General features: G+C 35.9%; 1 protein-coding gene across 1 annotated transcript in view; it reads right to left on the minus strand.

Annotated features, from left to right (window-relative positions):
• The window catches only part of TTN (titin), a 327,155-nt gene that overhangs the window by 108,378 nt on the left and 193,729 nt on the right, over positions 1 to 25,048 (minus strand). The window contains exons 172-193 of the mRNA XM_036744026.1: positions 24,785 to 24,862; positions 23,356 to 23,430; positions 21,470 to 21,559; positions 20,959 to 21,018; positions 20,622 to 20,711; positions 15,269 to 15,319; positions 14,286 to 14,687; positions 12,319 to 12,597; positions 10,786 to 11,061; positions 10,367 to 10,506; positions 8,087 to 8,213; positions 7,721 to 7,984; positions 7,070 to 7,336; positions 6,667 to 6,930; positions 6,434 to 6,573; positions 6,155 to 6,281; positions 5,759 to 6,025; positions 5,340 to 5,606; positions 3,620 to 3,886; positions 3,388 to 3,527; positions 2,280 to 2,406; positions 1,273 to 1,415 (exon numbers count right to left, since the gene is read on the minus strand). Of these exons, the coding sequence (XP_036599921.1) occupies positions 1,273 to 1,415; positions 2,280 to 2,406; positions 3,388 to 3,527; positions 3,620 to 3,886; positions 5,340 to 5,606; positions 5,759 to 6,025; positions 6,155 to 6,281; positions 6,434 to 6,573; positions 6,667 to 6,930; positions 7,070 to 7,336; positions 7,721 to 7,984; positions 8,087 to 8,213; positions 10,367 to 10,506; positions 10,786 to 11,061; positions 12,319 to 12,597; positions 14,286 to 14,687; positions 15,269 to 15,319; positions 20,622 to 20,711; positions 20,959 to 21,018; positions 21,470 to 21,559; positions 23,356 to 23,430; positions 24,785 to 24,862 (3,941 nt within the window). The remainder of the gene's footprint in view (positions 1 to 1,272; positions 1,416 to 2,279; positions 2,407 to 3,387; positions 3,528 to 3,619; positions 3,887 to 5,339; positions 5,607 to 5,758; positions 6,026 to 6,154; positions 6,282 to 6,433; positions 6,574 to 6,666; positions 6,931 to 7,069; positions 7,337 to 7,720; positions 7,985 to 8,086; positions 8,214 to 10,366; positions 10,507 to 10,785; positions 11,062 to 12,318; positions 12,598 to 14,285; positions 14,688 to 15,268; positions 15,320 to 20,621; positions 20,712 to 20,958; positions 21,019 to 21,469; positions 21,560 to 23,355; positions 23,431 to 24,784; positions 24,863 to 25,048) is intronic.

Raw genomic sequence — 25,048 nt, forward strand, 5'->3', positions numbered from 1 at the left:
AAACCCTCTGTGCTGTAACTGAATCCCATTCTGTCTTGTATGATCCTCAGCAGAAAAGGAGAACAACTGGTGTTCACCTGATATCTAAGTGACCTTTCCATACTTATGTTATTTTTCTTCAGAGAAATAATGCTGGTTTCTTTAACTATTCTTCATAGGTTTTGTTTTTTAATCTTGTAATCATTTTTTTGAGTGAGGAGCTTCTCTCTGAACAATTGCCTTTAATTTTATTACATTAGGCAGTCAAAATGAGGTCTGATATAAGTTGAAATAACACTTTTTGGAAATACTGAAAAATCTGTGGACAGAGTACTGCTCTTTATCCACAGCTGCCCTGGATATGTCTTTATAAATTGCTTCCTTTTAAGAGTTATACAAAGTTAAGTGGTTGATGCAATTATTGGGAAAAGTTGTACTTTTTAATCTTTTTTTTGTCAAAAAGTTTAGGAATTTTAAGGGAAAGTAGTTCTTTGGACTCTCAGGACAATTATAATAATTTTTGGCTTTTCTTTGCATCAGTAGACATCAGATACATAGAGAATATTGGTTACTACTAATACTCAAAAGACTGAAAACTTCATCAAAACTTCTTAATATTCTGATGACTGCAGAGTGGATCTCTTTATACATCTGGACAACTGTAAACTAATTTAATTTTTCTAGTATCATGAACTGATCTTTCAGTACCTGATTTGCATTCCAGGCTCCTCACAGTGCTACACACTTGAGGGTTAAAAATAACTTCCGAGAAATGCTAGCAGAGCAAATCTGCCCAGAAGTTATCTCTACTACTTGATCGATTGCCTGAAATAGAATTTCAGGCCCCTTAATCCCCTTATATGCAGAATACAAGATGGCATGGAAAGAATTAGGAAATCACTAAACCCAGTATATGTTAGTGAACAAACTATCTGACTAAACAGTATTTATTGTCTTTTTTTTGTTCAATGAGCCAAGCAAATTATTACTTGTGAAATTTTGAATTCCTTCCATACTCGAAAACATTGCCATAAATATTTTTAATGTAAATGTATATTGTGGTAAAAAGCAACCAGGTAAAAACCAGTAACAAATTGGAGTATCTGTTGTACAATTCTGGCAATTGTAAAGCATAAGGAATACGTAGATAAAAGGCATAAGAGAGACTATAAAGAAGGAAGGAGGGAGCAATAACTCAAGAGTAGCGGAATATTGGAAAAGAAAGAAGGAAAAGAGAGAAGCAGAATGCTGAAAAGCAAAGAAGGAAAAGGAGACAACAGTAAGAATTTTTACCTTATCACTAGGCTCTAGCTTCTTTCCCTGTAGGTACCACTCCACTGGGATATCTTCATAAGACAGCTCACAATCAAAGGTTGCTGTTTCACCTGCAGTCACTGTTACATCCTTTAGAGGTCTTAGTAGTCCAATCACACGAGCTTTGGAAGAAAATATTAATGTCTTTGAACTACTCATATTTTTTTCCATGAGGAAAAAATTAGTTACTATTCCTTAGTTATTAATCTACATGGTCCCTTTCTGCAACAGAGAAAACTCCATAATGCTGCAGCTATTTACACTCTTAAGTGAACATAGGGTCCATGGGTTCAGCGGAGGAGAGGTTGGTCACTGGAAAGCCCTTTCTTTATGATGAACCAAGTCAGCAAGAAATCTGCAATGCATCTGTCTCTCTGCCAAGCCCTGTGTTCCTCTCGCTACATAAGGTATGTGACTTCCAAAATAACTACGAATGGGATTGGGAGAAGACAAGTGGCCCACAACCATGTGGGTCTGTCCTTGTCCATCAGACTCTTAGCACCTTCCAAAGATGTCAGCTTAATCTACCCTCCAATCCTGGACTGAAATGCCAACAAAGCAAAAAAGTTTCTTTGTAAAGGTTCAACTTCAATTTATCATGTAAAATACAAAGAGATTTAGGAATGTTGGTTATGATTGTCATCCTATGTTGACTTCTATGGTTCTGCATGAAAGAATTATGAAGGATGAGGATGTAGATTAATTCTGTTTTACTATATAGAGGAGATAATTGAGAATCAGTTAATTTACAAAACTTCTAAGCAACAAGGATAGGGGAGTTTGAACTGGACTCTTTTAAAAATGGCAAACTCATGAGTAGAATAGAGCACATGCATTTATTAATGATTTCCTTTAATTGCCCCTGTGAAAATTCATGATTCAAATAATTTTACATTTTCTACCAAAGCTCTTATTTCTCTCAAGAAGATTAATATGTGGGGCTCACTTTGGCATCACATTTACTGAGATTAATATGGGCCACTTACGTTTAACTCGAAGATGCGCGCTAGATTTGACATTGGCAGCTTGAAAGTCTACGCCACCAGTTTGATCCAGGCGGCAATTATGAAGAATGAGGAAGTGCGTTTTGCCTTCTTCTTTGATTTCACACTCCTACAAGAAAGGAAATAAATTCAAATTTGTTACAGTCATTAGTTCACTCTTGAATTTTCTCAAGGCTTATATTTATAAATGATACCAATAAATGGTAAGGTGAATTGAGATTATTCTTTGAAAGTAGTGCAATTGTCTGAGCCTTATATAACAATGAAAGAATTGGCAAATAATTTACTGTATTTTATAATATTATCACCCACCCCTCATATATCATGTTGGCTTAAAAATTAAGTGTAGAATTATTTTCATTAAGGGAGAATCACAGGACGTCAAAGTTGTGCTATTGGAACAATGCTTAATGATGAAGTTGATAGAGCACTGGTCCTGGAATCAGGAGTTCAAATCCAGCCTCAGCTTACTAGCTGTGACCCCTTGAACAAGTACCTTAACCTTTGTTTGCCTCATTTTCCTCAACTGTAAAATGGGAATATTAATAACATTGACTTCCCTGGGTTGTTTGTGAGGAGCAAATGAGACAGTATTTGTGAAATGTTTAGCACAGTGCCTAGCACATAGCAGGTGTTATATATATCCTACCTATCATCATCAACATTACCATCATCATCAATGGAAGCCAGTGTTGCCCTCTTGCATAAAATAGCAATACAGATTTGGGTTATGAAGGCTATTATTCACCATCTTTTCCACTTCTCAACAAGCATCATTTAGACTAGGATTACTAAATCATGAAATAATTTTATAAAAAATGTAGTTATTTTCAATGAGACTTCACATGTATTAAATGCACTTCCCACTAGTTGTGGAAAATGTTACATTTCATAGGTGAAAAAGTAAGCTAGAATAAGGTGGAAAAAATATTTCCAACTTGACATGGCTACTCTTTGGCTCAAGATTTAGTCAGGAAATCAATCTCCTGTCATCTTAAACTCCCTGCCCTGTAAGTTTTCTCAAGTCCCCTCCTCACTTCACACATCTCTCTTCTCAAGATGGTATCGACAAATTCAAAAATATCCTTACAGGTGTCTGGAGTAGAGGCTCTCCTTTCAGTTTCCAGTTGGCATGGATATCGTCTTCCGAGATTTCAGTTTCAAAGCGAGCAGTCTCTGTTTCTATCACCTCCACACTGTACAGAGGGCGGACCAACTTAATTTCCCGATCTAGAAAAGTTAAGGGTCAACAGATGCCATTAGCTGTTAGCAGTAAGAAACACACAGAAAACATGAGAGAAACTCAATGAACGTAATCTTACCTTCAATGTCAAGTTTGGCAGAGGTCTTATCTGTCCCACAGTCACAGGTATACTGTCCAATATCTGATTTCAGGGCTTTCTTTAATATTAACATTCTCTTCTTGCCATCTGCTTTGATGGCAACATTTTTAGATGGAGTTATTTCCTTCCCATCCTTAAACCATTTCACTGGCGCATCTGCCTTGCTAATTTCACACTGGAGAACTACTTCATCTTTCTCTACTCCAGTATAATCTTGAAGTTTTCCTGTAAAGTAGGGATCTCCCTCTGCAAATAAGGCACAAGAGAAATGTTTTACTATTAATAGTTTAGAGAAATGAGTGTCCTTTTGAAAATCTCAAATGAAGTTCATAAAAGGAAGTTTTTTTAAATTAAAGAAATAATAAACTATCCAATCTCTGTTAAATGTTTACAAATAAAGGATAAAAAAATAAGGAAAAAGAAGTCAATGAACAGAATGTATAGAGAATGAATTCACTTATTTATTAATGGATTTATACTAATATCTATTTGGAAAAGTAATGCCAGATATCTTTTTGCTTCTAACTTCTTAGTTGACCTGTTATAGAAACTCAGAGTTGAAAGGCATCTTAGAAACTCATCTAACACCTAAGTACTAATCCTCTCTAACATTCCCAACAAATAGTTATTGTCTTACTTGCACCTCCACTTGACCTCCAGTAAGGGCAAGCCCACTGCTGCCTCCTAAGTCTGCCCATTCCACTTCTGCAATATTAATTTTTAGAGAATTTTTCCTTATGTTGAACTGAAATATGCCTCTCTGAAAATCCCACCTAGTCCTTAGTTCTGTCCTCTTCAGCCCAGTAGAACAAATATAATTCTTGCTCCACATGGTAGTCCTTAAATACGTAAAGAGAGCAACCATATTTCCCCTAAATCTTCCTTTATTCAGACTAGAAGGGGAAGAAAGGGAATAAGCAGGTATATAGCACCTTCTATGGGCCAGACACTATATTACATGCTTCACAAATATCTGATCCTCATAAAAACTCTGTAAAGTAAGTGCTGTCATTATCCCCATTTTTCAGTTCAAGAAGCTTGGGTAAATAAAGCTTGTGTGACTTGCCTAGAGTAACAGAGCTAGTGTCTGAGGCTGGATTTGAACTCAGGTCTTCCTGACCAGGCCTACCACTCCATCCACTGTGTTATGTAACTACCCCTGAGGCACAGTACCTTCAAATGATCCTCATCACGTGGTTTCAGAGTCTCATGATAGTTTCAATAGCTATTCAGGTAAATCTTAAGCATGTTAAATAGACTTACATTTGACCCAATTATACCAAGAATCTAGTTTTTAAGGCTCACAGTGGCATTCTAGTCTACACCTCTATTCTCCTACACTTGCTTTACAAGCACTGACTGGTATTACACTTAGAAGCAGGATAAGGAAAAATAATAAATTGTGAGATCTATTAGGATAGCTTCTCCTAGAAGCTAAAAAATATTTCTTTGAAAACACTTTGGTATATAGGGAACATTTTAATCCCTCAGTAAAAGATGGCATAACTCAGAACAATTATTATTGGGTTATAGTTCTGACTTCAAGTGGACATTTCACTGATTCAAGCAAGATACTTCATTATGAAATGCCTTTATTTTTCTAAATGAAAAATATTTGTAAAAAAAGCCCAACCCTTCCCTCTCTCAAACTGATAATTTAAGAAATTCAACAAAAAATGAACTTATACCATCCACTTACCAAGCACAGTAAGTTTAGCTTCAGAAGCTAACCCCATAGCTTCCACTTTGATTTGAGATGTATCATCAATAGAGAGGTCTTTGAATGTGATAGAATGAATCTTGCCTTCATCATGCATTGAAACCAACTTGCTGGTATGCAGCCGTTGGTCATTTTTGAACCACTTAACACGGATGTTGTCATGGGATAGTTCTACCGTAAACACAGCACTTTCCCGTTCCTTGGCTGTCACATCCTTGAGTGGAGTGAGGAATTTGAGACGAATTCCTAAATTGGGAGGAAAAACAAAACAATTTCTCATTCATTCTAACATTTATAGGGAAATACCTAATTTCCTATAATATCTTATTATAGGAAAAATACTTTATAGGGAAATAAAAGCCTCCCCCCCCCCAAAAAAAACTTCAAAAGTTCTATACCTTCGATGATTAGTTTGCCGCTTGTCCGCTTGTCTTCAGCCTCAAACATATATTTTCCCTCATCATCAAAAGCAGCTGATTTAATCACCATTGAGTGCCTTGTTCCATCCTTTATAAGTTCAACTTTGTCATCACTTGTGATTTCCTGGGTGCCTTTCAACCAGCGGAATGTTTTGGGCTCCCTGGATACTTCACACTCAAATTTGGCTTCATCTTTCTCAAAGACTTTGACATCGCTGAGTGGTGTAATGAAGATGAGTGGGAGTTCTACAATAAAAATCCAGATGAGGTGGGATGATCAAATATGCCTCCATTCAAAGGCCCCATTCTACCAATGGGCTTACTAAGGAAATTTTGCAAAGAAAACGGAAAGCATTGATGATAAGTAAACCATACCTTTGACTTTAAGATTAGCTGCAGATTTAGCATTGGCAGCCTGGAAGGAAACCTCCCCAGTCATATCCAATTGGCAGTTATAAAGGACCAGAATGTGTTTCTTTCCATCTTCAATGATTTCACAGTTCTGTTAGGGGCAGGGATTTGGAGAGGAAAGAGAAAAAGCCAATTTTCATAAGTTAATGTTCGAGCATAGCAAGAGAATTTCATTTGAGTGTATCTTTTATTTTCTAAACAACCTGGAAAATCCTCCCTCCCTTCAAAGTAATCTGGGCTTACTGGAGAAGCAGTCAGAGGTTCTCCTTTTAATTTCCACTGGCCATGAACATCGGGTTCAGAAAGCTCAATTTCAAAGCGTGCTGTTTCTCCAACAAACACTTCCACTCCATATAGAGGTTTTTCCACTTTTATTAATCGAGCTGAAATGATTAAAATACACACAGTTTCATTAACCTGAACAAATCAGCCATGAGATTCAGGTTGTGCCAGATTTAAATTTCTCTGTAACTCACCCTCAACATTGACATTGGCTGTTGTTTTGTCTGTTCCGCAATCACAAGAATATTCTCCCTTATCTTTAAGCTCTGCCTTCTTGATTTTTAATATGCGGCGCAGGCCATCTGTCTTGATGGAGTATTTGGTTGAAGGGGTAATTTCTTCTCCATCCTTGAACCATTTTACAGGCACATCTTTGCTAACTTCACATTTGAGGACAATCTCATCTTTCTCAGTTGCGGTGTAATCATGTAACTTCACAGTGAAGTATGGATCAGCCTCTGTGAAAGACACATTCAGAATGAAATAGGCAATATTCATCAAGAGGATGAGAATCTGTCCCCAAAATTTCTTAAATATTCAATACTTTCACCAGTGCAAATCTTTAGTCATAGAATAGTTAAAATCAATTCACATTACCTAAGACCTTTAGTTGGGCAGTGGAATTCAGGTTCTTAACTTGAGCCTTTATCTGGGATATGTCATCGAGTGTCACTTCTCTCATTTCCAACTTGTGGGTCTTGCCCTCAGAAGAGATGAGGACTGTTCTGCTTGTGTGGAGTTTGACATCATTTTTAAACCAGGTTACATGCATCTTTTCATGAGAGAGTTCACAAACAAAAGTAGCTGTTTCTCCTTCTTTCACAGTTTGGTCTTCCAGAGGTGACATGAATTTCAACCTTATACCTAAAGTGTAAACATGAACAGTAAGTGACTGCATACCTCAGAAATTCAATCCTTTACCCATGCTGTATGGGTATCAATGGAAGGCAAGAACAAAAAAATGATAGACTGCCTACTGCCTAGCAGAATGCCTTGCACATAAAGTGTGTTCAACAAATACTGTTGAATGAATAAATTTTTCTTTTTGGGGGCATTTTATCTTACTACTCATATGTATCTCCATGGAGAGGGTAAGCTTATGAAAATGTGTATAGTTTGATAATTATTCATGGTATGACTACAAAGTATCTGGATAACTTTAATCTCTGTGACACAGATCTCATGATGTTCAAACTTTCTAAGCGTTTACGTGTACTTTGCCAACTTCATGTAGGAGGAGCAACTTACCTTCCACAAATAACCTAGCAGAGGTCTTTTTGCCATCGACTTCAGCTGTGTAGACTCCTTCATCATCAAACTGAGAATCATTGATGACAAGGATATGTTTCTTTCCATCTGCAATGATATCAAATTTGTCGCTGGCTTTGATGATATCAGGTCCTTTAGACCAGATAACGTTTGCCTCTCTTGTGAGGACACATTCAAATCGAGCCTGCCGCCTTTCTGGAACAGTGACATCCTTCAGGGGCACAGCAAAGTCAAGTTCAATTTCTGAAAAAAAACCCACAATGTAAAGAATTAGTTTTCAGGAATATAAAGGACAGTAGAATGAAGCTGATCTCAGTCCACAAGTGAAGGCTAAAAGTTTTATACCTTTCACGGTCAAAATGGCAGATGTAAAAGCATTGAGTGCCTGATAAGAGACTTCCCCAGCTTGGTCCAATTTGACTTTGTGTAAAGTTAGGAAACGTTTCCCTCCATCCATTTTGATTTCACAAGTCTGGAAAAATTGCATAGTTTTGTTAGACTCTAGGTAAATGGCAGGACATTGCTAGATAAATGCATCAAATGAAAATGACACAGCTATTTTTTTCAAAGGACCTAATAGAAAACCAAATTAAAATCACTTCTTAATAAGTGTTCATGCATAACAAGCCCTACATCAAATGGCTACTTCTCGTCACAATTTTAGCGATCCAATGAAACTGAATTATTAATGTTTCAGGTGAATCTTTAAATTGATGAAAAGCAATGACATAAAACCTTATCATGCAAAATGTATAGTCATAAAAACAATAGAAGCAAAGAATCTCTGTGTTGAAAGGGACCTCAGAGGACAAGTCCAACTTGTATATGGAAACTTTAAGTTTATTCTCACTACAACATCTCCAACAAGCATGGGGATTCAAAAAGTAATGAATGTGAGCTTCTTGTGAGTAAGAACTGTTTTCATTTCTGTCTTTTCATCCTTAGGCACCTGGTTTGGCGCCTAGAGTAGAAAAAATAATAAAGTCTGATTGAATTGAATCGATGCCTTCCTTTCTATATCAATCAGACAATGAATAAATATTAAGTGCATCTTATCTGAAAGTACTGTACCAGGCACTGCTGATACAAAGCCAAAAGTAAAATACAGTACTTACATTCTAACACAGGAGATTACATGTGAACTTATAAGTGGATATGGAATATATTAAAAACTAATTTAGGTAGTTTGGAGAAAAATCACTGAGGGGATCGAGAAAGTCTTCATGTATAAGGTAGAGCATGAGTTCCACCTGGAAGGAAACCAGGGATTCTGAGATGCATAGATAAAGAGCAAGTGAATTTGGCACGGGAGTAAGTTGGTGTAAAGGAGCACCATTGAAAGTGGGGCATTGTCCATGTGCAACAGTAAGTAGAATAGTGTGGCTGGAACACAGAGTATGTGAAAGGAAGTAATAATGCATACAAAGACTGGAAAAAGAGGAATAATGTGGAGATAATATGGAAGCACTGGAATTCATCAAGTAAAGGAGTGACCTGGTCAGACCTTTGTAGGCAGCTAGGTGGCACAGTGGGTAGAGTATTGGACCTGAATTCAGATCTAGCCTTAGACACTTAATGGCTGCATGACTCTGGGGAAGTCACTTAAATGCTGTTTGACTCAGTTTCCTCATCTATAAAATGGGGATAGTAATAATACCACCTAGTGTTGTAAGGATTAAAGGAAATAATATTAGCAAAGTGATTTGCAAACCTTAAAAAGCATTGTATAAATGCAAGCTATTATCGTAATCATTAATAATAATAATAATAATAACAGAATCACTTTGGTAGCTGAGTGGAGAATGTATTCAAGTGGGGAGTGGCTTGAGGAAGGGTGATCAAGTAGAAAATTATTGCAATAAAGGAGACAGCCTGGCTACTGTGTGAGTGCAGAGACAGGTACATATGTGAGAGATACTATGGGGATAAAAACGACAAGAGTAGGCGGCTGATTGGATGTATGGAATGAGTGTGAGAAGTCATGATACAGAAGGATGGCAGTGTCCTTGACAGTCACAGGGGAGCTCAGAAGAGGGTTGGTCTAAAGGGAAAGACAGTAAGTTCTGTTCTGGCAGTGCCTGTGGGCTATCCAGCTTGAAATCCAGGCAGCTGACGTTGCAAGACAGGAGCTCAAGAAAGAGACAAGGGCTAGGTCATTTGCATAGTGATGGTAATTTAGGCCTCGGGAGCTGATGAGGTCACCAGGTGAAAGGGTAGAGAGAAAAGAGAAGGAGGTCCAGGACAGAGGATTTGGGTAAACCCACAGTTAACAGGCATGACCCAGCCAAGGATAATGAGCACAGTCAGAGAGGGCAGGCAGGCAGAACTGGGAGAGGGCGGGATCAAGAATTTTCATGTCCTTTATCTCGCAAAATCAGACCTAGCGGGTGTTACTATATCCGTATTTTTTTTTTTTAATTTGGAAACTGAAGCTCAGAAGTTAAACTACTTGCCAAAGGTGACCACCATCCTTCTAGTCATCTAGCTGGGCAGCTAGTGGGTGGCAGAGCCGGGTCTTCTTCTGACTCTAAGACCCGGTAATGCTCTTTCCATTCCATTACACAGCTTTTCACATACTATCCTCTGCTCTAAATGACACACACTTTTAATTGTGAGATTACTTACAGGAGATGGTCTCAGAACTTCTCCTTTCAGCTTCCATTGTCCAGGAACGTCTTCCTCGGAAATTTCTGCATCAAAGCTTGCGCTTTCTTTCTCATAAATTGTCACATCCTCTATTGGTTTCAGGAGCTCAACCTCACGCTCTAGAATGGGTAGGGGTGAAACCCATAATATTTTAGATGAAAGCATTCTGCATTTTCTTGTACTTAATATCGATTTATTATAGAATTTAATATTATTAATTGTTAATTATCTGATATAGTATACTTATATTAATGAATATATCAATAATAGTAATAATAATATTATAGAATTTAATATCAATAATGGTATTGATAGCATCATATAATATTATAGAATTTAAGATAAAAAGGAACATTATGATATAGGAAGGTATATTTTATAGAAAAAGATATTCATACCTCCAAGTGTCAGCTTGGCAGGGTATCTTTTCCCTTCAATTTCTACTGCATATTCATCGATATCTTCTGGCATGGCATTCTTGATTTTGAGGTAAAGATGGTTTCCATCTTTGAGAATCTCAGTCTTATCAGTTGGTTCCATAGGAATTTCATCATATCCTTTGAACCACTTAACATTGGGTGTATCTTTAGCGATGTGACAGGTGAAAACAGCTGTACCCTTGGGTTTCACATGCTGGTCTCTTATAGGTTTTACCAACCAGTCCCTTATGATTTCTGCATTAGAAAGGAGTTGGACAAAAATTAGGATGGAAACAACCAACGCAAGCAGCCTCACTGTAATCACTTTAAAATAAGTTGAATATCTGCTCATTTAACATCATGATTCACTAGTCTATACTGATCTCATGCAGTAGAAAACAAATGTAGACACCAGAAAAGCTGATACGTAATTTAGGATTATTGTACAAACAAACAAAAAGCTTATGTGAAGTAAAAGACTTCAGGATCTTCTAGATTTAAATATCGTATAAGACTATCACAATGTTGGTAGGGGCAGGGACACCCGTATTAGTGGGAAGCAATGCTATGTCTAGATAAGAGAGAAGGAAAGGGAATAAGCATTTACGTAATACCTACTTTGTGCCACACACTGTGCTAAAACACTTTTATAAATACTGTCTTATTTGATCCTCAAAACAATCCTAGGAGGTAAGCACTATTCTTATCCCATTTTACAGTTTAGGAAATTCAGGTGAACAGATGTTAAGTGACTTGTCCAGGGTCACATAGCTAGTAAATGTCTGAGGCTAGATTTGAACTCAGGTCTTCCTGACTCCAGGCCCAGCATTCTGTCCATTGCACCACCAGCTGCCTCAGTGGAGTGGAGAAGGCATGATTGGATATGTAATATAACTGGATCTGTGGCACAGTTAGGTGCTTTAAATAGAAAAGTAAGTTTTATTGTACTTTTAACTAATTTTGAGGGTATTTTAACTTGGTGTTGAAGATATCTTTGTTAGGAATAAAGTGTGAGTATGATCTTTAGGCTTAATTCCTGATCCCTTAGTGAAATTAAGAATAAATGAAAAATAATATCTCAAAATGGTCATAATTAATACCCCATGAATGTGTGTGAGAGACACATTTTGTTATTTATCCTTCTCTGGACATGTTTGATCCCAAATTTCAATACTTTAAAAATAAGCGCTTTCTTTCACTCTTGTTGTTTCAGTCATGTCTGACTCTTTGTGACCCCATTGGAGGTTTTCTTGGCAGATACTGGAGTGGTTTGCCATTTCCTTCTCCAGCTCATTTTACAGATGAGGAAACTGAGGCAAATAGGGTTAAGTGACTTACCCAGGGGCATATAGCTAGGAAGTGTCTGAGGCCAGATTTGAACTCAGGCAGATGAGTCTTCCTGACACCAGGCCCAACGCTCTGTCTACTGTACCACCCAGCTGCCCATCCTTTCACTCTCACTTCCTCATAATGCATCAAAGAAAAAAACAAATTGTACTTGAGATCACCTACCTACTACTTTGACACAAGATGAACACTCAAGATTGTTGGCATTTTCCACAGTAACAGTGTACGTTCCAGCATCAAAATCATCGGCATCATTAATTGTGAGGGCACGAAGCAAACCAATGACCCCTGGTACAATTTTGCCAGGTTTCTCCACAATGATCTTCCCATCTTTCCTCCAGACCACATCTCGCTCTTTGTTTAATTCACAGCTCAAGTATAATGGTTGCCCTTTAACCACAGTCACCTCTTCTTCTAGTGTTTTTACAAAACGGACAGGCAGTTCTGTGGAGGAAAATTTAAATATTATTCTCTATTAAAATTTCCCAGTATTATCTCTCTCTATAGTCAGTCAGTTAACCAGTATTTATTAAGCTTCTGTTTTGTGTCAGTGCTGGGGATACAAAGAAAGGAAAAAAGCAATCCTTGCTATACTTCTATCACCAGCAAACTGCCCCTACCACTACTACTATTACTACCACCACTACTACTATTACTACTACTACTACCATTACTACTACCACTACTACTACCATTACCAATACTACTACTATTACTACTACCAGTACTACTATTACTACTACTACTACTACTACCATTACTACTACCACTACCAATACTACTACTATTACTACTACCACTACTACTATTACTACTACTACTACCATTACTACTACCACTACTACTACCATTACCAATACTACTACTATTACTACTACCACTACTACTACTACTACCACTACTACTATTACTACTACTACTACTACCATTACTACTACTACCATTACTAATACTACTACCATTACTACTGCTACTACCATTACTAATACTACTACCATTACTACTACTATTACTACCACTACTACTATTACTAGTACTACTACTACCATTACTAATACTACTACCATTACTACTGCTACTACCATTACTACTACTATTACTACTACTACTACCATTACTACTACTACTACCATTACTACTACTATTACTACTACCACTACTACTATTACTACTACTACCATTACTAATACTACTACCATTACTACTGCTATTACCATTACTAATACTACCATTACTACTACTATTACTACCACTACTACTATTACTAGTACTACTACTACCATTACTAATACTACTACCATTACTAATACTACTACCATTACTACTGCTACTACCATTACTACTATTACTTCTACCACTACTTTGACTACCACTGCTATTATACTACTACTACTTAATACTATTATTACTGCTTACTACTACTACCACTACTTCATACTACTACTATTACTGCTACTACTACTTACTGCCACTACTTGATACTGCTACTTCTAAACACTACTACTACTGCTACTACTACCACATCTATCACTACCACTGCTACTACTACTGACTGTCATGTATATAGCGTCTTCTATGTGTTAGACACTGTGCTAAATATTTTCTCATTTCATCTTCACAATAACCCTGGGAAGTAGGTATTATTAGTATTTCCATTTTATATATGAGGCCACCGAGGCAAACAGAAGTTAAATGACTTGTTCAAAGCCACATGGCTAGTAAATGTCTGAAGATGCATTTGAACTATCTTCCTGACTCCAAAGCCTAGCACTCTAGGGGCTACTCTCCAGGAAGTCACAGCCTAATGAAGGATGCAAACAATGATATACAAACAAGATAGATAGAGTTGATAAATTAAAGGTAATCTCAGAGGGAAGGTACTATAATAAAGAAGGACTGGGAAAGGCTTGTTGCCTTATTGTAATTTTGTATTTATGTGTGTGTGTGTTTGTGCACACACACACACACACACATATACTCATAATGTATTTAATTATATGCATAATATAATACACATAAAATGTGAAATCCTTGGAAAATAGTAATCATGTTATTTATAACTATACCTTAAGTTGCCTCAGAACTGTCAGGAAAAGCTGAACTTAAAGAATGTTAGAAATGCTTATAATTACCTTCAACAACCAGTTTTGCTGTGGAAGTCTTTTCTTTATTTCCCAGACGCAAAACACAAGTGTATTCACCAGCATCTGAAAGCTGGACGTCAATGATATGCAGCTTTCTGTCTTTACCATCTGCAATGAACCTGTGCTTGGGGCTTTCACGAATATTGTTCCCATCTTTCATCCACGATGTGATGGCAGTGGAGGGGGAAACAAGACATTCAAAGATGGCGGAAGAACCAACAGACTCTGCTTCTGTCAGGACAATGTCTTTGATTTCTTTCACAAACTTCAAGGGCACAGCCTTGAGCTGGTAGGTGAAAGGGGCCTCATCAGGAGGCTTCTCGCCTCCACTTCCCGGTCTTAGCTTTTTCTTTTCCATCTCTATTGGAGAAGGTGTCTTTTTGGCTACACCTGATGGAAAGGAATACAAACAAAAAATACCTTTAATTTGGAGATTTGAATGTTTATTGAGTTTGGGGGTAGTTAAGTGATATATAACCAGGGTAGAGGATCAGGCACCCAAGGTGCCAGTTGGAGAAAAATTGTGACAAAGCAGAGAAAAGAGGAGGTAGCTAACTGAAAATTCATCTTTAACTTATATTGCTGCTGAAAGGATCATTTGACATTAAAAGAAGAAACAAAGGCTAATACAAGTGCCTAATTATATTAACTGTCAAATGTAAATATCGTGAATAAAAATGTGTGTAAGTTGCTTTTATGGATTTATTACACTGCAGATTTACAAGACTGTGTCTAATGCTGGTTTTTCTAGTACATTTGCCTTGCCCAAAAGACATTTTTCATTCTGTATATTATACAGAATTCTACAATAGGATAGATTCAGATTCCTAAATGGTCCCAGCAGAATATGTTAGCAATGATGAATATGAATTACTGACCCTTGTCTTTGTGTATGAAGTTTGGGAATTTTTATCACAGTGAATTATAAAATACAAACAAAAATTTTTGGTTTTTTGTTAGATTTGTTTTACCTTTGATAGGGCCTTTAGGTTTGGCAGCTTCCTCTTTAGGTGCTTTGGCTTCTGAAGTAAAAAATAAAAGAAAAACAGTTAGAAAAATCTTAGATTTCTTTTAAGTTGGTAAAAAAAATGACAAGCAGCATGTTCTTCATAATATATATTTACACAAAAAAGAACCTATCCAAATATTTATACAACTTATGGGCAGAATATTTTTGATGCTGTCAAAAAGTATATTCTGGGATCAATCTGTCTAGCCAAAATATCAATATTTTTTACATTAATTAGAAGAAAAAATTTTAAAAATTGAATAAGAAAATATTTTACTCAGTATATTTTTCTCCGTATTCCTTTGGAATATATGAGAGACAGTGTGGTGTAGTGGATAAAGAACTGGCCTCAGAGCCAGGAAGACCTGGGTTTAGGTCCTGCCTCTGACATACGTTAGTTGTGTGACTCTGGGCAAGTCACTTAACATTTCAGTGCTGTATAAGGTGCAAGGAGATACTGATTTGCACTGATAAAGAAAGTAACTCATTGAGTGTACCTTATACCAATGAACTCATAGTTCTTCTATTCTGGAAGTTTTACCTTTGCCTTAGGTGGGAAAAGTTGTATTGTGATCTGTTGAATTGGCTATAAGAAAAAAATTGTTTCTAAGAAATGCAGGTGAGGCTCAGGGCAAGACTGTGCCTTAAAATGATTCAGTGAAAAGAGCACAAGACTTTGAAGCCTTCTATGTGGGGTTCGAGCTCTGGCTTTGCCACTTCTCGCCAGTGTGATCCTGGACAAGTTTACACCAAGCTTTCCCCATCTATAAAAATCAGGGGATTGAACTAGATGATCTCAAAGGTGTCTTTCAGCTCCAAATACCATGAGCTACAGAATCACATTAGAATAAATCACAAATGTATTTTTGAGCAAAAATTAGAGATTGTAATGAGAAAATTAAAGGTTCCTATTTTGAGGGAAATTGTTCTGAATGTTATCTTATGAGTATACTTATGAAGATGCAGTTATAGAGTTATATTTCATGAATAGTTTGATTTCCTTGAGAAAGGAGCTAAATAGTTGGAAATTTCTAAGAAGTCTGGGTAAGAAGGTAGAGAGAAATTGCCTAAAATAGATGATTTCCCTCCTCCTCTCCTAGTGGCAGACCCTGGAACAGCAAGTACATGAGTCATTCTATACTAAAGACTGTCACTCATCGCAAACCCTTTTACTTTTCTATATTTCTGAAATCAAAAACATAACCTATGTTACAAAACCAATCTCTTTAATATTAATATTCTTAGAGCAATGATAATATTATGGAAAATCATGAAACATCATTTGGTAAGAACCAAAATGACAAGCAACCCAAAAGATAATGGAAAGACATATAGCGGACATTAGTGGGTTATATAGGGTATTAACCTCAATGACTTGCTCATAGGAAATGGAGTAAAAGACATTATAAAGGGCATGTATAGTTAGAAAAGAAGGTTATATTGTCAAGTAGTGAGAATGAGAGATAACAGAAGTAAGACATGGGGTTCTTGAAATATAAAATTATTCCTTCAATAAGACATTCTAATCTAATGATCTTAGATCATCTAGTCCAATCTAGTTCATCTAGAACACTTGGTGCATACTCTATGGAAGATTTATTTATCCAAAAGACAAGGATAATGTAAGATGAGAACAGATGCAGAAGAATTCAGCTCTCCATTGGAGGAGAGGACACCCACATAAATGAGATCAAGTCTCTTATATTTGGTCTCTTAGAGACCAAATTACTGAAGTATTTCTCCAAAAATAATTCCTTTTCTCTCTACTGAGCTTCTGCAAATCAGCATGAAATGGAAATAACAATCATTCATTAGAAGTAAGCAACTCTCACAAAAACTGCTCTGATGATCTAAGTTTTAGAATGAAAAAGAAAATCTCAAATTGGGATTAAACTTTCAATTATGACTATACTATTAATAGGCACAATAAAACTCATTTGGAGAAGGGACAATGGCAAATCTAGAAAGAAAAAATAGAAATCACCTTAAAATGTGTAAAATGACCATTTCAGTCAAGATTCAGTGTATTTTTAAAAAGGTGATTAGAAAGAGATTAAACTTCTAACATATTTTTAATTCTACTGACAATCATCAAAAAGAAGAGCTCACGCAAATAAGTAATGTTTTTCTGGCTATTGTTAAAGTCTTAAAAATCTGGTTAAAACCATATATTTTAAATGGAGAAAAATCAAATAAGTTGTATAAATAAAATGCATGACAGGGAGGAAAGCAATAAAATGCTTTCACTGAGTAAGCAAAATTTGCTATATTTCATCAATAACTGTTCCACTTTCTACTTTTCATGCTTCTGTCTATGACTTTTTGTTGGACCGTTCATCATGCATCTTCAGTGCAAATATATATGTTCAAGCTACATGAAATGTGGGACATCAATTTTTCACGCAATGAAACAGAAATGAATTGCAAGATGCCGGGGGATAAAACTTAACACACAGCAAAATAAAATGCCAAACTTCACTAAAAGCATAATGCCTGGCTGCTCTGATGGATCAATGCTCAAGTGGACATAAACAGGATAGAGAATATTTGAATGTGAATAAGACAATTCAACAGACAGATGGACACTGCTGAAAAACATGGACAAAACTGACAAATGAACACAAATGGATCAAAGGATTATCCTCTCCAAAACCCAAGCATGTAGGATGATCTCTTTGCATGAGTCTGGGTTAACCTTTCTCACCTCGCCCTTCATCAGAATTTCCTTTGTGCAGTTCATAGTCTTCCCACTCCCAAATATTTTCTGAAAGATCATCAGAATCTTCTGAAAGTTCAGCCAATTCCAAATCCCAGTTTATATCCTCTTCTTCCTCCTCTGATATATCCTCCTCAGGATTAAAATCTTTTGTGAGATCAGGGTCCTTTTTAAAAACTGTAGGTTCTTCTACAATGAAAGGAGTCCATTTACTTTCATATGTCTTCACTTTAAGAGTTTTACTTTCTTCCTTTTCACTTTCAGGCACTTCTTGAAATACCTGAATGTTTTCCTGTGCTTTCTGCCTCGTAACCATGGACCAAGAGGGAGGAGCTGTCTTTGGAGATTTGGAGCTTATAACATCACTTACATCATCTGTTTTTTTAACTTTTCCTATGAAAGGCACTTCATCTTGTTCATTCTTTGAAATTATACTTTGTTTTGGCTCTGATTTCCATTTATATTCTACTCTTATATCTGCTTTTGCTGTTTCTGCACACCCTTCTATTTCTACTTCGACAGTTGCTATATTTTCATCTTCTTTCTTTACTTGTGACTCAATTATTGACTTGGCTTCTAGTTCCCCTGTATCTACTTCTCTTCTCTCTTCCTCTTCTTTTTCTCTGAGTTCAAACGCGTTTTTCTTTTGCAAAGTGATTTCTGTTTCCTTAACCTCTGCAATAAGACCTTGACTCTCTTTGAATAAGTCTCTAGCTTTGTCTAAATCAGATGTTGTTATATGGACTTTACCTTCTACTACCTGGTCAATTTCCTTTACCTTTTTTTGATAATTACTTAAATCATCCCTACAAATGCTGTCATATTTCACCTGGACAGAACCATCCTTTGATTTTTCTAGCAAACCAATGTCTTCTCCTGTTTTCTGAAGGATACGAAGTGATTCTTCAGAAATTCCTTCTCTTTCTGCAAGTTTTGCAATCTCTCTCTTTTCCTGTGGCACAGCAGCTGTATAACTGAGGTCAGATTTCCATTTGGAGGTTACATCAAGCTTTTCAGAAGACTCCAGTACTTGTTCATCTGGGAGGATCTCTTCTGTTTCTTTTAGTGGATGACCAGTCTCCTTGGACAACTGCGTTTCTTCATCTTCCTTATAAACACCTATTTTCATTTCCACATTTCTTTCTTTTGAAGTTCTTTCATCCAATTCAATTGGTGCACAAATGGATTTATATTCCCCTTTCATTGTCCTCACTCTTCTTTTAGCCACGTGTTCTAGGGCATTTAGCACTGTTAGTGTTATTTTTGAAGGAATAGGAGCTCTTTCCTGTTCATATTCTTTATGGACAGAAAAAGATTCTCCAAGAAAAAGTTTTCCCTTCTCATCTTCTGCTATCCTCTCAGGTGTTTCAAATAATGTGCTTTTTTCAGGCGTTTCTTCTGCTCTAACCCTTTCCGATGCTTTGGGTTTCATCTCGTCCTTTATACATAGGTATTTCTCCCCTGTAGGGGACACCTCTTTTCTTCCAGGTATTTCAACTTTGGGCTCTTTGGTGGCTTGTATTATACCTTTCTGCTTTAAAATGGATGGTGCATCATGTTTTTCTGCACCTATAAAGGTGTCACCTTTAAATTATAGAAGGTCAAAAGTAGAAAAATATTCCATAAGCACAAGTATAAGGAACAAATATCTTAAGATAAAAATTTCAAACAGAACCTGCAATGGAAAGAACATAGAACACTTTTCCCCTTTAACATCACATTGGCCACAATCACAAATACATTCAAGCCTGCTGGACTTTTCCAAGGATGTCATGATAAGCTCAGAAAATTTTTCTTTTCAGAAACCAGACCAAGGCCTTCTTGATTCTTAAAGCAATTATCACTTGTTGGTAGACTAAGAGACCATATATAAATATGGGATTCTCAAATCTAAATTTTAGAGGCAGTACAGCATAGAGAGAAAAGAACAATCCTAAAACATGTGCTTGAGTGTGGGCTCTCCTCTGTGGTGTAGTGTCAGCTATTTTCCTTTTATGGCCTCAGTTTGCCCATCTCTAAAATGAGTGGCTTGGAAGAGATAATCTTTTGAAGCCCTTTCCAGCTCTAACATTTTATTACTTGAAGATTACCACACCATTTCTAGTGATTATATACGGAAAAATAATTAACTATGTCATTATTATTAACTGTCTCGTGTCTAAGGTATTGAAGACTGACCTTTCAGAGTTTTTCCTGAGCAATGGGTCTTACAAGCTGAGGCTGGGGAAGTACAAGATGCATTTGTGCCTGACTATATTGTCCTCTTTCTATCAAGAAGAGGAGGACTCCTTTCTTGGCACCTTCACCAGGAGTGAACACATTTATCACTCACTTGAAAAAACATACAGAGAAACCAACACAACAATGTACATACTAACCAAGACACAACAAAGACAATTTGAAAAGGCCAAATAGTTAATACTTAAATGTAAAGATTATCAGAGACAGAGAACTTTCATGGAAATGCGCTTAATCAACACAAAAATGTAAATGATACACACATTTCTATATACAAAGTACAGTGAAATTCCAATATAATAAAGACTGTCCATGTCTCACTGGCAAGAAAAAATGCACTTTATCAAAGCAATATAAGTACCTGCTTTCTTTCCAACCACTGGAACAGTCACAGGGGTAGGAGCTGGTACTGGTGCTGGCGGTGGTTCAATAGGCTTAGCAACTTTTACTTCTGCAAAGAGATTTCCATTCCGTTAGTTTTATCTGTATTTACCTCATGAACCCTAATCTGATACTCTAGCAGCCTTCTTAGATGCTCACCAGAGAAAATCAAAACCTCAATTTCACTTATCAAAGCAATATAACCATCTGTGGCATATGATTTTGATTCCTATCCTATTCAACTGTGAATTGTTTAACATTATTGTACAAAGACATGTAGGAATATGGAGTTTCAATATCCCAATGGAAGCTCTTACCTGGTGCAGGTTTTGGTTCAGGTGGTGCAGGAAGAGGTATTGCTGGTTTGATTTCAGGCACTTAAAGGAGACCACAAGATCAAAAGGTTACCATGATGTTCTCCAAAAGTGATAAAGGCGGGGGTGGGGGGGTGGGGTGGAGGGGAAAATAGGAAGTTGAAATATCTTGGTTAGGCACATGGCCATTACTGACAACAAATCATTTTACCTTTCATTTAAACAAGGTAAAGAGGAAAAGAAAATGCCACAAGTAGCAAACTGACCTTTATTGGTATAATTTAACTTATCTGTATTATTTCACCCAAATGTCCATCTCTATAGGTTAGTTTAAAATCATTAACATGTGGCAGAGAGCTTAGCCAATTAAAAATGAGAGCAAATATGATAACAAAGCTCTGGTTTAGTTTATGTATTAATTACTTATAGTTGGTATAATGGCATTTCAAAAACTATATCTTTTCATGAAACATGTAATCACATTCTAGTGATAATAAAAAGCCAATGTCTGTACCTTTTGTTGGCTCTGGAATTTTCCTTTCTTTTTTGGTGATAGGTGGGGGTGCCTCAACTTCATCAACAGCCTTCTTTGGTGGTTCTGGTACTTTAAAATAGTAAATGTATCTTTTAATATAATTTTCATTCTATTTGCTACCATTTAGCAACAAATATTTTATTAAAATATTAAAAGAAACTTTTCAAAATAAAATTCCATTGTGCTATGGTAGGAAACCAATAGTTTAGTGTGTTTTTGGGTTTTTTTTTAAATTTAACTGGGGCTATTATTCTTCATTGCTATTATTTTCTTCCCATGTTTCTTTCTATTATTGCTTCCAAGGATTTTTGTCACTAGTTTGCACTGCTAAGGATCAAAAGTCAAGACTGGTAATAAAGTCCACCATCACTTCTTGCAAGTTCTGCAAGCCATTTATTGTAGCTGGGAATACTTTCTGGTATATCTAGCTAGAAGAAAAGGGAAACTTGCAAAAAATAGATGTTTAATTTCTTGCCTAGTTTTACCCATAATAATAGGATAAGTTCAAGGGATTGATTGATTTTGTATTGTTTTGAAATTGGCTTATCTTTCTTTGGGGTGTCCAGATTAGATCATTTTTATTTTGAAGATACTTGACTTCAATGCTCAGCCGCATGCCAAACGACATGGATTAGTGAGGCAATGGACTACACCATGAGGCCGTCATATCCAGGTACTTTAAATCCTAGTATTTAGTGGGGCTGGCAAAAAAAGGACTAATGGGAAGGTATATACATAAAGTCTGCAATAAAGACTTGTTGACTGTTGAATGGAAGGAGCATACTTCTTTAAAGGGAGCTTTCAAGTGCCTTGTAGTTCCCTCGTTTAAAAACCATGACTATAGGAAAATGTACCAACAAATGTGGCCCAGTCCCACAACCCAGATAATAGTGGTAATAGAATATTAATACTACTAATAATAGATAAAAGCAGGCATTCCAGTTGTAATTCAGGTCATTTCTTGTACAAAAGTTGTCCATTCAGAGGAGTGTCTGTTCTCTGTCAACATGAGAGTTCATGTTTGACATGGAGAGACTACAGAGCAGTTAATCAAATTCTAAACCAAACCACTTTATAATAGGTTCAAATCTTCGATTAACCCTGAATCAGTCTCTTAAGGGTCCTTCAGATGAGGACCCTTTGGTGACTCTTACTTAAAAACAAACACAAGTATCATAAGCAACATTCAGGGTAAAAAACTAATTATAAAATCAAATTAAATATGGGTTGAACCTCTTATTTTGGGGACTCTTTAGACAATAGGTATTTCTAAGAGCTGGTTTAGAGCAGAATATTGGGGCTTAGCCAGAACCTGACCAACCTTTGGAAAATGAAGTTTAAGACAAAATTTGCCTGGGCATTTTTCCACTGAATTTATGAAATTTCTCCTGATACTGTTGAGTACACCACTGGTTCTATAACGACTAAGTCCTAAAATCTTTAAATCTACTCAGGAACAATTTATCTGATAAAATTCAACCCTTTCTATTGGCCAATCCAATCTTGGTGCCAACCCATTGAAACTGAGGCATTCTGAAGGTACTATTAGAACTATAATCTAATTGTTTTGGTTCAGCGAATTAAATTGTTTCAATTTCAGTGAAGTACTGAAGCAGTATCAGGAAGAATAACAAATTCCAAAATATTAAAATTAAAAAAGGCTTATACAAATGTGAAAAAATGGAAGCAGAAAGCAGGTAATGGTGAAGCATGAATTACATGACAGATGAAATAATGAACAATGAATGACAATAATGTTGACATTTGATTCCATTTATGTTTACGAGATAAACCTTTTGTATTCTCATTTTGTTTAAAAAAAAAAACTCAGGTTCACAAACCATCACTATAATTTTTCTTCCTACCTGTAGGTTTTTTAATCTTTTCTACTTTTTTAGGCTCTACTTTAGGTTCTTCTTCTTCAGGCCTCTTTCTAAGAACTTTAAAGACAAAAAGGTTTATTTGTAAACCATGACATGATTGTGAAGATGAGGTTGAAGTTCACACATAATGTACAAAGCACAGAAAAACAGACAGCATGCAACTTAGCACCCTGGAATGTTTGGCTATAGAGGAACTTAAAGGTTTCGATGATCACTAGAATAATTGTATTTATAGTTTTCATCCATCTAACATAATACTGGGGACAAAAAAAGACTCCAGCACTCTATTAATTTAAATAGCACCACATTCTAAAAATATTTTAAAGTATTAATTCCTAAAAGAAGATTCTTAATAGGTACTAGTGCTGTTTATATAAGGGGTACAATTATAGTAGATGCCTTGAGAGCAACTTTCTAACAGGGGTTCTTAACTTGGAATCCATGAACTTGTTTTGAAAAAAATATTTTGGCAATTATTTCAATATAATTGGTTTCACTTGTAATCTTATATATTTCATTTTATGCATTTAAAAACATTATTCTGAGGAAGGGTTCATCAGATTGCCAAAAGGATCCATGCAGAGATGTGCTGGTAAATGTTTAATGTCTGGCTCTCTGGAGGGAAATACACACACATATGTGTATGTATATAGTCATATATATATTTACAAGTATACACACATGACACTTTTAAGTTTAGTCTACATTATTTTTTCCATTACTTTCTTAAGTCCAGACTATCACTAAAAAATAAGTCAAGTCTTGATTTGTAGCATTTTCCAATTTCCAAGGTGTAAATGCTCATACCCCAAATTTAAAACTCCTGGATCTATGATAAAAAAAGTTAAGAACCCTTGCAATAAGGAGGAATCAGGACCAATACTATGAAGAATCCCCCTTAGTTCTTGTGCCTAACAATGTGCTGTTAATTCGAAACTATTTTACAAATAGGAAGTAAAAGTTAATTATATTCTAGTATTATTCAGATTAGGTTTGGTTAACCTCTATCGCACTTTAACACTTATATATCAAGTTAATGGCTAAACCCATTTAATTGAAAGCAACATTCTGCTATGTCGATTTACTTATAAGATGCCATCACTAGAAATAATACACTCCTCATTATTATTATTATTAGTTTGTAATATTATCATAAATTTAGACCTTAATTTTAGTAAAAAAGATATCCTAATATAAATTTCAAAATATTTTGAAAGTCCACAAAGGTTCTGTCTCCTTTAACAAGTTTTAAAAGTTTATACTTTATAATGATAATTTCCTTCACATCAATTTAATTCTAATTAATTTGAAATATCAGAAAACCATCTTGAAAAAGGACAGAAAGTCTTTGTAAGCCTTCAAGTCCAACATCAGAGCTCCCCAATTTGATATGATGCGAAATATACTATACCGCTTTTCAAAACAACTTCTTCCTTTGGCTTAGGTTCAGGTGGAGGAAGTAATTTTCGAACTTTCTTTTCAGCAGGTGCTTAAAAGAATATGATTGCAAATTGTGAAACTACTTTAGAGCATTAAAAAAACAAATATGCTCAACAAAAATGTTCCCTAAAGCAAATTGTTTAGCTATATATCATCAAGAAGCAATTATGGCACACAAGCATAATTGACATATACAATAAATATTATTATAATTTATGTTGTCATTTAAACTTTT

The sequence above is a fragment of the Trichosurus vulpecula genome, chromosome 2 (genome assembly GCF_011100635.1).
Source record: "Trichosurus vulpecula isolate mTriVul1 chromosome 2, mTriVul1.pri, whole genome shotgun sequence".
In the NCBI taxonomy this organism is placed as follows: Eukaryota; Metazoa; Chordata; class Mammalia; order Diprotodontia; family Phalangeridae; genus Trichosurus; species Trichosurus vulpecula.